Source organism: Bos indicus, chromosome 19 (genome assembly GCF_029378745.1).
Source record: "Bos indicus isolate NIAB-ARS_2022 breed Sahiwal x Tharparkar chromosome 19, NIAB-ARS_B.indTharparkar_mat_pri_1.0, whole genome shotgun sequence".
In the NCBI taxonomy this organism is placed as follows: Eukaryota; Metazoa; Chordata; class Mammalia; order Artiodactyla; family Bovidae; genus Bos; species Bos indicus.
Window position 1 is genome coordinate 25,289,227 of NC_091778.1, and position 14,147 is coordinate 25,303,373.

Sequence of the window (14,147 nt, forward strand, 5' to 3'; positions counted from 1 at the left end):
CATTCCTTAGGCATCTAGTTTGTTACCCTTAATTCTCTCATCCTTTCTCACCTCCCATCCTCTCATGTCCTTTTCCTAATTTCCATTTTTCTTTCTTACTACTTTTGTTCACCATGCTGTCCCATCCCTCCACATATCCTCATTTTCATCTTCAGTCCTCCACTCCTAAGTCTTTCTTACTTCTCACCCTCATACCTTTCCTTCCTATCTTTATCTCAGCCTATCCTTCCAGTTCTCGACTGCAAGAGGAGATTACAAAGAAGACAAGCTCCAGGTGTAGCCATGGACAGTTTTGGGAATGACAGAGTAGAGAAACTATTTTTCCAGGTTACTGTCCTCGTGGGAAATTTCCTTCAACCCAGAAAAGGCAGAAAAGGAGGGACCCTATCACCCCTCATGCCAGTGACCGCCTCCCTACAAGTACCCGCCACAGGGCACCCTGAACGTCAGAGTTTCTAAGGCTGTAGATAAGTGGGTTCAGCATGGGATTGATAATTGTGTTGAAAACTCCAACTCCCTTATCCTTGTCTGAAGCCTCCTCTGAACCCAGGCGCATGTAGTTGAACATACCGGTTCCATAGAAGAGGCAGACCACAGTGAGATGGGAGCCACACGTGGAGAAGGCTTTCTTCCTGCCCTCCACTGAGCGGATTCGTAGAACTGCAGCTGCCACATGGATGTAGGAGCTGATGATGAGAACCATAGGTGTACCTGCCATTATGAAACTCATGCCAAAGAGCAGCAGCTCATTGAGCTGAGTGCTGGAGCAGGAGAGCTGGAAGAGCTGTGGGAGGTCACAGTAGAAGTGATTGACCTCGTTGGGACCACAGAAGTTAAGGGTGGTTAGGGCAATAGTGTGGGTCAGTGCATTGGTGAAGGCACAAGCCCAGGACACAGCCACTAGTATCCTCTGGACCGTCTGGCTCATGCGAGTGCTGTAGGTGAGAGGTCGGCAGATGGCCAAGAATCGATCATAGGCCATGGCTGTCAACAGGAAGCAGTCCATCCCAGCCAGAAGGTGGAAGAAGAAGAGCTGGGAGAGGCAGCCTGCATAGGGAACTGTGCGCTTGTGGGACAGGAGACGGCCCAACATGGCAGGAACAGTGACGGTGATGCACCCAATGTCCAGCACCGATAGATTCCCCAAGAAGAAGTACATGGGGGTGTGGAGTTTGGGTTCCACCAAGATGGCTGCCAGGATGCTGAGGTTGCCCCCGACAGTGACCAGGTAGGCAAAGAGGAACAGTACAAAGACCATAGGCTGTAGATTTTCTGTTTCCACTAAGCCCAGTGAAATAAAATCAGTTAGAGCTGTCCTGTTGGTTCTAGCTTTTGGCTGCATGAGTCTCTGTAAGGAATTGTCACAGGAGTGGAAGTTTCGATCTACTTAATGTAGTTATTCAACATAAACATTTTAAACCATATATGTTCAGAGCCCCATGGTAAGTTCCTAGCTGTCTGGGTGATGTTTTCCCACTCCCTGGGATCACTTACACCTCACTCACTGACTTCCTTCATCCTTCCATGTCTTTACCCTGCTCTTGGCTGAGATGCCCCAAACCGCCAGAACTTTGTCCCTCCCATCTTCTCCCAGTTGAAAAATGTTAGAATAATTGGCGAAATAAATTCAGATAAAAGCAAACTTCCTCTTTGAATACAGTGAGACTAAAATGTAAATACCCTAACTTACTCTGAGGGATCAGCCCAAACCAACAAACAGATTTCAAAATAGAAAAATTAATGGTATTTGGAGAGAAATATCTAGAAAGCATTTGAAAACACAACCCAGGTTCCAGGACTTCTAGACATAATGACAATGAAGCCAAGATATGGCAAGAGTCAGAAAGAAGATACCCATGACTGTCAGGGTATCCTATCAAGATACTCCAGCTATCAGGAACTCCAGCCCTTTCTCCAAGGTGGGCGACATAGTCGGAAGAATAAAATAAAAAATCTTTATGTCAATAAATTGCTAGTATTATTTGCTAGTATTGTTGCTCTTTAAGCCCTTACATGAAACTTTGATAGTGGCTTATTTTAAAATAATTTATTCTTTTCATAGTATCGGCTACTTGCTTCTGGAATCAAAACTTTAAGCATGACCTGTGGATTGGTTGCTACTAGATGCCGTTAGTTTTCTGCACAGCAAAATCACCCATCTTGCACTTGGCCTTGTTTCGGGCATGGTGGACTGACCAGTAGCTCTAACGGCATATGTGCATGCTCTATAGTGTCCAACTCTTTGTCACCTCTTGAATTGTAGCCGCCAGGCTCCTCTGTCCATGGGATTTCCCAAGCAAGAATACTGTACCTATTGTGCACCTGCATAATAGAGAACCAGATTGAGCTAAGTCTTTCAAATCTTATAATAAATTCTTGATTTTAAAAAAATCCATGTCTCTCTATTGCCCATGGAATAAGCAGAACCAGGGCTTCACTAAGAGTAACATTGTTTCCCTGCATAGAATGCACTGGATCAGAGGCTGGGAAGTCAGAACAGAACGGAAAGTGTGATGAGAGCCTGAGCTTGGGTGAAAATTGGATATGGTGATCTCTAATGTATAGCCTTAAAATTCTGAGATCATGTGATCAGTGAGATATGGGGATCATCTTCAGGCCTGATCATCATTGATGAAGTTGATCATTGATAAATACAGATAGGCAAATCCCTGGATGGAGACTAGTTCTTTTCATATATTATACTAAGGAGCAATGACCTGCTCTCTGTTTTTGCTTTGGGGTCCATTTTGACCCAAACATTAATTGTAACCCTGTGGTTTTCTAACCTCCTTTCTCATGCTGTTTTCTGTACTGGCGATGACTTCCTTCCAACTCCACATGCCCAGGTATTTCAAGAGTTGACTGCAATGCTGACTTCTGAATGAATCCTTCGTGGAAACTTCTCCATTTCAAAAGGAGCTCTGTCTCCTCTAAACTTCCACTACACATTATTTTATTGAACTTATTACAGTTTCCCTTCTAGCTAAGTTATTTTTCTATAGAGTATATCTCCCCTACTTCTCTGTAAGCTACTTGAGGACAAAAATATTAATACATGTTTGACTCAGTTTTGCAGTAACAGTACTTAGCACAATACTTCCCTTATGGTATATACTCAATACTTTAAATAAATAAATGGATGAGTCAAGTGTTCATAGGATTTCAGAGAAAGAAAACATCAGTATAAGCTGGAGTTGTCATGGAAGAGTCTGATTGTATTGGAATCTGGGACAGAATTTTATGTGTGTGCATGCTTAGTCGCTCAGTTGTATCCGGCTCTTTGCAACCCCATGGAGTGCAGCCCTCCAGGCTCCTCTGTCCATGGGATTTTCCAGGCAAGAATTTTATGGATTAGTATAGTTTAATGAAGTTCCAGGGGCAGGTGCATCTGCAAGGTTGTTGTAAGGACTACTGATTTCTTTGGTTTTGATGGAACAAGCAGATAGAAATCTACCCTGACATTTTCCTTTTCATGTAAACCACTCATAATAATAAGGCCCTTAGGAGAGCTGTACCTTACAGACAAGCAAGTTATGGCCAGGCATAGAAGAGCAATAGAACAGATGCTGACAACCCTCAGTTGGCTGGAGATACAGCTTGTTTGAAATCAGTGGGATTCTGGGACGAACTCAGATCTTCCAGAGACATCCAGAGTGCCTTATGGGTATGATGCCCATCACTGAGGATTATCACTCTCAGGGCTTCATAATGAGCCTCGATTTCTCCCTACTGAGCCATGACAAACTCCTACTTTGGAATTCCACCCAACTCCTCCAAGATTCCAGTGATGAACCGTTCAGCAAAGCCTCTGACTGAAGTCAAGTTTCTAACTACCTGATGAAGTGGGTCCTGGGCAGCAAACTGGACTCAGTGAATCCCCCTAGTACTTACTCCTAAGAGTTGCAGGGGCTTCTGTGGCAGCTCAGCTGGTAAAGAATCTGCCTGCAATGCAGGAGACCCCAATTGGATTCCTGGGTTGGGAAGATCCCGTAGAGAAGGGATAGGCTACCTATTTCAGTATGCTTGGCTTTCCCTGGTGGCTCAGATAGTAAAGAATCTGCCCCCAATGCGGGAGACCTGGGTTTAATCCCTGGGTTGGGAAGATCCCCTGGAAGAGGGAACGGCAACCCACTCCAGTATTCTTGCCTGGAAAATCCCCATGGACAGAGGAGCCTGGTGGGCTAGAGTCTGTGTAGTTGTAAAGAACAGGATGAGCGACTAAGCACAGCACAAGCGTTGCAGAGAGCAGGCTTCATCCAAGAGAAGGAGACATGGACAAAAGGGCCCAGAAAAGGAGCCAAGATCTTTGGGTTACAGTCCCAGATCTTCTAAAAAGGCTCCCCGCTTCAGGGGCATCAGTTGCACCAAGTATAAAAGCAGTTTGAGCTGATGGCAGCAGAAGCCCCATTTCTGTTTTGTAAGAGCAGAGGAAGAACCTGCTCTTACAAAGTGAGGACTCTTACAGAGTGAGGACTATGAGTACTCACCCTGGAACAGCCATAGACACCAGAGAGTGTTTGCAGGAGAAGATGAGGAGCTCTGCAGACGTATCTACACAGAAATCCAGGAAGGGGCTTTGTATAAGGAAATGAAAGAAATTATAGGACTGTCTTCTCAGTGGTATCCCCCGGGGGCCTCAGAAATTAGCCCTCCCAGGAAAGCAGAGACAAATGGGGGAGAGAGATAAGTTGTTTTATAAACAACTCAAGCTCTTCATAAATATAGCAGCAGTGCCTCATACCTTCTCGTATTTAGACTTTCCTTGAGGAAAAAAAAAAAAGTTATCTCTAGCCTTGGCTTTATGGCAGGTCATTATGTCAAGTGATACGTAACCCACTAATGGTGGGGTTGCTGAGGTCTGCAGGACTTGTCCGTATTCTCCAAGTCACCCAGGAAGTTAGAGTGTAATTGAGACTAGATATGGGTTTCCTGAGGGAGCAGTTTTCTTTCTCAGATGTCAGTCCCAAGCAGGGCCTATGAGCAGAGAGCAGCTAATTTCCAGACTTGCTGTGGACCTGGGGATGTGGAGGAAGCCCCAGCAGAAAGGAAGAGGGAGAAGTTTGCTTCAAATCTAGTTTCCTAATGAGCCCTCAAGAATGTGGGGCTTCCTCCCTCAGAGCTTCATTAGTGGGGCCCCTGGGACTGTGTCTTGGGGATCCTGTAATGATTCTGGAAGTGCTGGTAAAAGAGGGATGTTGAGGGACTTCCCTGGTAGTTCAAAGGTCAAGAATCTGCTTGCCAACACAGGGGACATGGGTTCAATCCTTGGTTGGGGAAGATCCCACATGCCGAGAAGCAACAGAGCCTGTGTGCCACAATTATTGCACCTGTCCTTTAGAGCCCTGGAGCCACAACTACTGAGGCCATGAGTTGCAGCTACTGAAGACTTCGTGCCCTAGAGCCGCTGCTCCATCAGGTAAGCCACAGCAAGGAGAAGCCCGCTCACTGCAGTAAGAGAGTAGCTCCTATTCACCGCAACTAGAGAAAGCCTGTGCACAGTAATGAAGACCAAGGACAGTCAAAAATAAATAAATAAAATTATGTTTTTAAGTTTGACTCACTTAAAAAAATTTAAAAAAGACATATGTTGAGCTTGAAGGACTCCTGGTTAGGTCTCAGCATACTCTAAGAAAGGAAATACCATTTATGTCCAAAAAGAAATAACTTGCTCATTAACAATAATTCCCATACCTGGCTGTGGTAGGGCCCCAAAGATATGCAGGTACTAATCCCTGAAATCAACTTTTTTATTTTTATTTTATTTTATTTTTAAACTTTACAAATTGTATTAGTTTGCCAAATATCAAAATGAATCCGCCACAGGTATACATGTGTTCCCCATCCTGAACCCTCCTCCCTCCTCCCTCCCCATACCATCCCTCTGGGTCGTCCCAGTGCACTAGCCCCAAGCATTCAGTATCGTGCATTGAACCTGGACTGGCAACTCGTTTCATACCTGATATTATACATGTTTCAATGCCATTCTCCCAAATCTTCCCACCCTCTCCCTCTGCAACAGAGTCCATAAGACTGTTCTATACATCAGTGTCTCTTTTGCTGTCTCGTACACAGGGTTATTGTTAGCATCTTTCTAAATTCCATATATATGCGTTAGTATACTGTATTGGTGTTTTTCTTTCTGGCTTACTTCACTCTGTATAATAAGCTCCAGTTTCATCCATCTTATTAGAACTGATTCAAATGTATTCTTTTTAATGGCTGAGTAATACTCCATTGTGTATATGTACCACAGCTTTCTTATCCATTCATCTGCTGATGGACATCTAGGTTGCTTCCATGTCCTGGCTATTATAAACAGTGCTGCGATGAACATTGGAGTACACGTGTCTCTTTCCCTTCTGGTTTCCTCAGTGTGTATGCCCAGCAGTGGGATTGCTGGATCATAAGGCAGTTCTATTTCCAGTTTTTTTAAAGGAATCTCCACACTGTTCTCCATAGTGGCTGTACTAGTTTGCATTCCCACCAACAGTGTAAGAGGGTTCCCTTTTCTCCACACCCTCTCCAGAAAACAGGAATAGAAGGAACATACCTCAACATAATAAAAGCTATATATGACAAACCCACAGCAAACATTATCCTCAATGGGGAAAATTTTAAAGCATTCCCTCTAAAGTCGGGAACAAGACAAGGGTGCCCACTTTCACCATTACTATTCAACATAGTTTTGGAAGTTTTGGCCACAGCAATCAGAGCAGAAAAAGAAATAAAAGGAATCCAAATTGGAAAAGAAGAAGTAAAACTCTTGCTATTTGCATATGACATGATCCTCTACATAGAAAACCCTAAAGACTCCACCAGAAAATTACTAGAACTAATAAATGATTATAGTAAAGTTGCAGGATATAAAATCAACACACAGAAATCCCTTGCATTCCTATACACTAATAATGAGAAAACAGAAAGAGAAATTAAGGAAACAATTCCATTCACCATTGCAACGGAAAGAATAAAATATTTAGGAATATATCTACCTAGAGAAACTAAAGACCTATACATAGAAAACTATAAAACACTGGTGAAAGAAATCAAAGAGGACACTTATAGATGGAGAAATATACCATGTTCATGGATTGGAAGAATCAATATAGTGAAAATGAGTATACTACCCAAAGCAATTTATAGATTCAATGCAATCCCTATCAAGCTACCAACGGTATTCTTCACAGAGCTAGAACAAATAATTTCACAATTTGTATGGAAATACAAAAAACCTTGAATAGCCAAAGCTATCTTGAGAAAGAAAAATGGAACTGGAGGAATCAACCTACCTGACTTCAGGCTCTATTACAAAGCCACAGTTATCAAGACAGTATGGTACTGGCACAAAGACAGAAATATAGATCAATGGAACAAAGTAGAAAGCCCAGAGATAAATCCACGCACATATGGACACCTTATCTTTGACAAAGGAGGCAAGAATATACAATGGATTAAAGACAATCTCTTTAACAAGTGGTGCTGGGAAATCTGGTCAACCACTTGTAAAAGAATGAAACTAGAACATTTTCTAACACCATACACAAAAATAAACTCAAAGTGGATTAAAGATCTAAATGTAAGACCAGAAACTATCAAACTCCTAGAGGAGAACATAGGCAAAACACTCTCCGACATACATCACAGCAGGATCCTCTATGACCCACCTCCCAGAATATTGGAAATAAAAGCAAAAATAAACAAATGGGACCTAATTAAACTTAAAAGCTTCTGCACAACAAAGGAAAGTATTAGCAAGATGAAAAGGCAGCCTTCAGAATGGGAGAAAATAATAGCAAATGAAGCAACTGACAAACAACTAATCTCAAAAATATACAAGCAACTCCTACAGCTCAACTCCAGAAAAATAAATGACCAAATCAAAAAATGGGCCAAAGAACTAGACATTTCTCCAAATAAGACATACAGATGGCTAACAAACACATGAAATCAACTTTAAATCATGTAAAAGGGACTTTGTAAGTGTGATTGTTAGGGGTCTTCATCTGGGGAGATTATCCTGGATTATCCAAGTGGGCCTATGTGATGTGTAATCATAAGAGTCCTTTTAAGAGAGAGGTGGAGAGATATTTGACTACAGAAATGAAAAAGGCAATGTGGGGACTTCCTGGCAGTCCAGTGGTTAAGATGCCGAGCTTCCATTGCAGGGGGTGCAGGTTTGAATCCTGGTCAGGGAACTAAGAGCCCACATGCCACAGGCCGTGGCCAAAAAGACAATGTGATGATAGACATGGAGACTGGAGTGATGTGGCCACAAGCCAAGGAATGCCAGAAGCCACCTGAAACTGGAGAAGACATGGAATAGATTTCCCCTGGAGCCTCCCAGGAGAACTCTTCCTGCTGACATCATGAAGTTAGCCCTGTAGGACTCATTTTTGACTTTTGGTCTTCAGGACCCTGAGAAGATACATTTGTGTTAAAGTCACTGGATTTGTGGTACTTTGTTACAGCAGCAACAGGAAATAAATATACTGGCCAATATATCCTGGCAGGAACTGGAATTTCCTGCAGTTCATAGAGGAGCAGTGTGGGAGTGGATCATGAGGGCCCAAGGACTGGGGTAGAACATAAGGCTGAACAGGGAGAGTTCATTGACATGGCATCACTTGTCATGATTCAGGATTTAACATCCAGGCAAGGGTGCCTGGGGCTGGTTGTAATAGACTGCCAAGATGTTGATTATAGGGCCTCTTCAAGTTCTGGCAGACAGGGATTTCCCTGGTGGTCCAGTAGTTAAGGCTCCATGCACCCAGTGCAGGGGGGCTGGGTTTGATCCCTGGTCATGGAACGATCTCACATACTACAATTAAGTGTCCACATGCCCAACTAAAGATCCTGAATGCCACAACTAAGACCTGGGGAAGCCAAATAAATAACTAGCAAAAATAAATATTAAAAAAAAATATATCCATCAGACCCAGTTTGGCAGGCCTACATCTGGGAAGGTGTCTTCCTCCAGGTCCCTGGGTTGGCGGACGTGTTCCCAGCCTGTGGATTCAAGGAGTAGAAGACTGGGTTATGGGGTCACTTCAAGATCTGCAGTCAGACAGAAGTCAGTGGGCCTGCCTCTGAGAGCACAGAAGACTGTGTTTTCTGATGGGTCCCTGGACAAGCAGGTGTGTTCTTGACCTATGCCTACAAGGTGCTGGAGCCAAGTTACAAGACTGTGTCAGCGTCTGCAGTTGGACCAAGGTTGGACAGTGTGTCTTAGGGGCATGGATGGGCATGACCTGCCTTGTCCCTGGGTGGGCAGAACTGGCAGCTGAGAGGGCCTAGGGATGGGCCATGGGCCAGTTCAGCATCCACGGCCAGGCCTGAGGTTGATGTGCTCATTATCTAGGGCACAGGTGGGCCTGACTAATGCTAGGTTTCTTGACAGATGTTGTTGGTGACAGAATCAGGGCCAAGGGGGGCTGTAGTTGAATCCATAGGGCTGTTTCCAGGCCTGTATCCAGGACTCCTGTCTGTAAGTCTGCCAGCTGGGCACAGTCTTGTCTTCTCAAAAGAGCCCTCTTTGGACTTGACTCCACTGGGGTCTCATAATCTCTTACCTAGATCTCAAAGCTCCCACAAAGACACTTTTTGTCCAAATTATTGTTTCTAAGGGAGGAATATGAGTGAGGGAAACTCTTCTTCTTTTCTGCTATTATATATCTGTAATATCAGGCTAGTCAAGGCTATGGTTTTTCCAGTAGTCATGTATGGATGTGAGAGTTGGACTGTGAAGAAAGCTGAGTGCCGAAGAATTGATGCTTTTGAACTGTGGTGTTGGAGAAGACTCTTGAGAGTCCCTTGGACTGCAAGGAGATCCAACCAGTCCATTCTAAAGGAGATCAGTCCTGGGTGTTCTTTGGAAGGAATGATGCTAAAGCTGAAACTCCAATACTTTGGCCACCTCATGCGAAGATTTGACCCACTGGAAAAGACACTGAAGCTGGGAGGGATTGGGGGCAGGAGAAGAAGAGGACCACAGAGGATGAGATGGCTGGATGGCATCACGGACTCAATGGACATGAGTTTGAGTAAGCTCTGAGAGTTGGTGATGGACAGGGAAGCCTGGCGTGCTACAGTCCATGGGGTCACAAAGAGTGGGACACGACTGAGTGACTGAAGTGAACTGAACTGAGAAATTGTTGCTGGAATGACTAGAAGTTACACATTGTCCATGCTATATGTTTATGCCTGTATTACCTTGATGAAAATCTGTATTAAAATATTATAAAATTTAATTCAAGATATTTTAATTCCAAGAGAATAGTTGATTTTGTGTATGTGAATGCCCTTGTTTAATAGAAGTAACTTAGTTAACAAACGTTTGTTGGTGCTGATGTTGCAGACAGTTGGAGAAATGCATGGAGACAACCGGAGTGGAGTCTCAGAGTTCCTCCTCCTGGGGATCTCACAGAATCCTGAGCAGCAGCGGGTCCTGTTTTGGATGTTCCTGTCCATGTACCTGGTCACAGTGGTGGGAAATGTCCTCATCATTCTGGCCATCGGCTCTGACTCCCGCCTGCACACTCCCATGTACTTCTTCCTGGCCAACCTCTGCTTCACAGACCTCTTCTTCATCACCAACAAGAGCCCCAAGATGGTGGTAAACCTTCAGTCTCAGAACAAAGCCATCTCATATGGAGGGTGTGTGACTCAGCTCTATTTCCTGGTCTCCTTGGTGGCTCTGGACAACCTCATCCTTGCCACCATGGCATTTGACCGCTGTGTGGTCATCTGCCACCCCCTCCACTACACCACAGCCATGAGCCCTGAGCTCTGCATTTCACTCTTCACCTTGAGTTGGGCCCTCTCTGTCCTCTGTGGCCTCATCACACCCTCCTCATGACCAAGGTGACCTTCTGAGAGTCCTGGAAGATCCGCTACATCTTCTGTGAGATGGACGTCCTACTGAGGCTCGCCTGTTCTAACATTCACATCAGTCACACAATGTTGATTGTCACAGGCTGCTTCAACCTCTTCACCCCTTGAGGGTTCATGATCACGTCCTATGTCTGGATTGTCAGCGCCATCCTCCAGATACCTTCAGTGTCTGGGAAACACAAAGTTTTCTCCACCCGTGCCTCCCACTTGGCTGTGGTCTCCCTCTGCTGTGGGACACTTGGTATGGTATATCTGCAGCTTCTTAAAACCGACACCATGAAGGACTCAGTGGCCCCACTGATGTATGCTGTGGTGACCCCCATGATGAATCCTTTCACCTACAGCCTGGGGATCAAGGCCATGCATGGGGCACTGGGAAGACTCCTCTTAGAGAAAGCCTTCCAGAGGTTGGCATGAGGTAATCTGGGCATTGAAGTGGTGATTGCTTCAACTCGTGTCCGAGGCATTATCCTATGGAGGATGCAGGAGTGATAAAGGCACACTCGTTGTTTAGTCACTATGTCGTGTCTGATCCTTTTACCACCCCCATGGACTGTAGCCCACCAGGCTCCTCTGTCCATGGGATTTGCCAGGCAAGAACACTGAAGCAGGTTGCCATTTCCTTTTCTAGGGAATATTCCCGACCCAGGGACTGAACCTGAGTCTCCTGCACTTGCAGCTGGATTCTTTATCACTGAGCTGCCTGGGAAGCCCCATGAGAGCATAGATCCTGCTCAAAATGAGCTTATATCTCTGTGATGAGGAAAGGGCACCTATGTGTAACCAGTGTCCCCAGACCTCATCAACCTTGGCATTAAATAAGGTCATGTTAACTCTAATACTAAAATTTTGCAGGATCAAAGTCTTCCACTTGTCTGACCATAGGGCCACAGTGCCACCATCCCAGTCTTTCATAATATACCCAGTTGTTGCCTGGAAAGGGGACTCTCTAGCACACTCTTGGTCTTGAGCTCTGACATGGTCTTGGGACCTGCTTCCTGTGAGCCAATTGGAGACACCTGCATTACCCCCACTGAAGGTGTCCTGGGTGAGGATATCCATTCCGCAGTCTCTGCGTTTCACTCCTCATCTTGTGTTGGGTGCTCTCTGTCCTCTATGGTCTCATCCACACCCTCCTCAGCCACATCAGCGTTGCTCTCTCAGACCTCAAAGCAATAATGACTGTGGCTTTCTCCTATTTTCCTTTTCCCTGTGGAGAGACCTCATCCCTGAGCACCCCACCCTATCCTGTGTTATGCCAGCTCCTCACTCCATGGTCCCACCTCTCCTTGCAACCACTCTACCCTGCACTCAAAGCAAAATGTTCAAGCGTGATCAGCACATGCTCATGGACAGGATTGGTGGTGGAAGCAGAAGTGGGGGAGGTAATTGTGAGACCCTATCTCTACTTGGTTCCACCAGTCTAGTGTCAAGTGCAATGGATAGAAAAGGAGAAGTTACTGATGAGAAGATGAGTCCCTGGGTTCTGGCAGTGTGAAAGAAGGAGCAGTCCTTTACAGATGAATCAGCAGAGCCAGCACTGACCTAGACGTTGAGAGACAGGGAGAGTAAACTTTATCTGAGGTTCAGTTCATTCCACTGATAATGACTGAATGCCTATTAGTGGCTTAGACTGTTTTACAAACATGAATCAGGAGCTCATAAAGGACCAAGGAGGGAGGCTACCTTATTTCTGTGTCTGGAGGCAGTGGTCATGCTCTGAGCATGTGGGTTGGGGAGAAGGAGGGGGAAGACTCGCCTGGCTTGTTAGTGATGGGGAATTCAGGGAGGGCCTCCTTGAGATGGTAAAAGCTGAGCTCAGAATTAAGGCATGCTGATGAGTCGAAAAGTGAGTAGAGCAAGGCAAGGTAAGATCACTGGGTGAATGGTATGGGGGGAAGTATTTGTCTTTGGAGCAGATAGCCAAGCTCTCACACCCTGTGAGTGTAGCAGAGCTAGTCTGGAGGAAGAAAGACTCCTCTTCTTTCCTGGCAAGGACTCAGCCAATGAAAAGCCATAGACCCTTTGTTGACCACAGCTCTCTTAACTTCCCTTTTCCCTCTATGAAAGTTGCGAGGTCTTTTCTCTGGTTACAGCAAGTGAGAGCGACTCTTTGTTTCAGTGCCTGGGCTTCTCATTGTGGTCACTTCACTTGTGGGGCACAGACTTTAGGGCATGTGGACTTCAGTAGTTGGGGCACATAGGCTCAGTAGTGGCAGTTCCTGGGCTTAGTTGCTCCACAGCATATGGGATCTTCCCAGACCAGGGATTGAACTGGTGTTTCCTGCATTGGCAGGCAGGTTCTTTAGCACTGAGCCACCAGGGAAGCCCCCCTCTTTGGTCGTGAGCTCCACCAAGTTTCCAGTCTCCTACCTGGATCCCAAATCCCCACAAAGTCACTTTTGTCTGCAAGTGTGTGTGTGTGTGTGTGTGTGTGTGCACTCTATCAAGTCTATTTGTAACCCCATAGACCGTAGCCCACCAGGCTCTTCTGTCCAGGAATTCTCCAGGCAAGAATGCTAGAATGGGTTGCCATTTCCTCCTCCAGGGGATCTTCCCGACCCAGGGATTGAACCCACATCTCTTCTGTCTCTTGCATTGGAGGGGGATTCTTTACCACTAGCGCCACTTGGGAAGCCCACTTTTGTCTGCATAAAGTGAAGTGAAGTGAAAGTTGCTCAGTTGTGTCCAACTCTTTGCGACCCCATGGACTATACAGTCCATGGAATTCTCTAAGCCAGAATACTGGCATGGGTAGCCTTTCCCATCTCCAGGGGATCTTCCCAAGCCAGGGATCGAACACAGGTCTCCTGCATTGCTGGCGGATTCTTTACCAACTCAGCCACAAGGGAAGCCAAAGAACGCTGGAGTGGGTAGCCTATCCCTTCTCCAGCAATCTTCCCGACCCAGGAATTGAACCAGAGCTTCCTGCCTTGCAGGCGGATCCGTTACCAACTGAGCTATCAGGGAAGCAGTACGTTTGTCTGCTTATGGCTGCTAAATGGTTGATGCTGAGGGCACACAAGCAGAGGACCTCCTATTTGCTTTCTTTCTCAGTCTTTCTTTATGGTTCTTTTCTAGCTCTGAGGAAGGAAGTCACCACATTTTAAGAGGCCCTAGGGTCAAGGAGCTGAGGCAGCCTCCAACCTCAGGCCAGTGAGGTCCTGAGGTCCGCAGTCCCCTAACCTGCAAGGAACTGAGTCCTACCAATGACCATGTGAATGAATGTGGAAGCTTTCCTTTCCTCAGTCAGGCCT

The 14,147-nt window shown here is 45.5% G+C and overlaps 1 protein-coding gene and 1 pseudogene across 1 annotated transcript; one reads left to right on the forward strand and one right to left on the reverse strand.

Moving 5' to 3' along the window:
• Positions 1-394: 394 nt before the first annotated feature.
• LOC109573552 (olfactory receptor 3A2-like) lies at positions 395-1,342 on the reverse strand. Its single transcript, XM_019980799.2, has one exon. It carries the CDS (start codon positions 1,340-1,342, stop codon positions 395-397), a length of 948 nt encoding a protein of 315 aa, XP_019836358.2.
• Positions 1,343-10,366: 9,024 nt separating this feature from the next.
• LOC109573218 (olfactory receptor 1D2-like) lies at positions 10,367-11,307 on the forward strand (annotated as a pseudogene).
• The last annotated feature ends 2,840 nt before the right edge of the window (positions 11,308-14,147 follow it).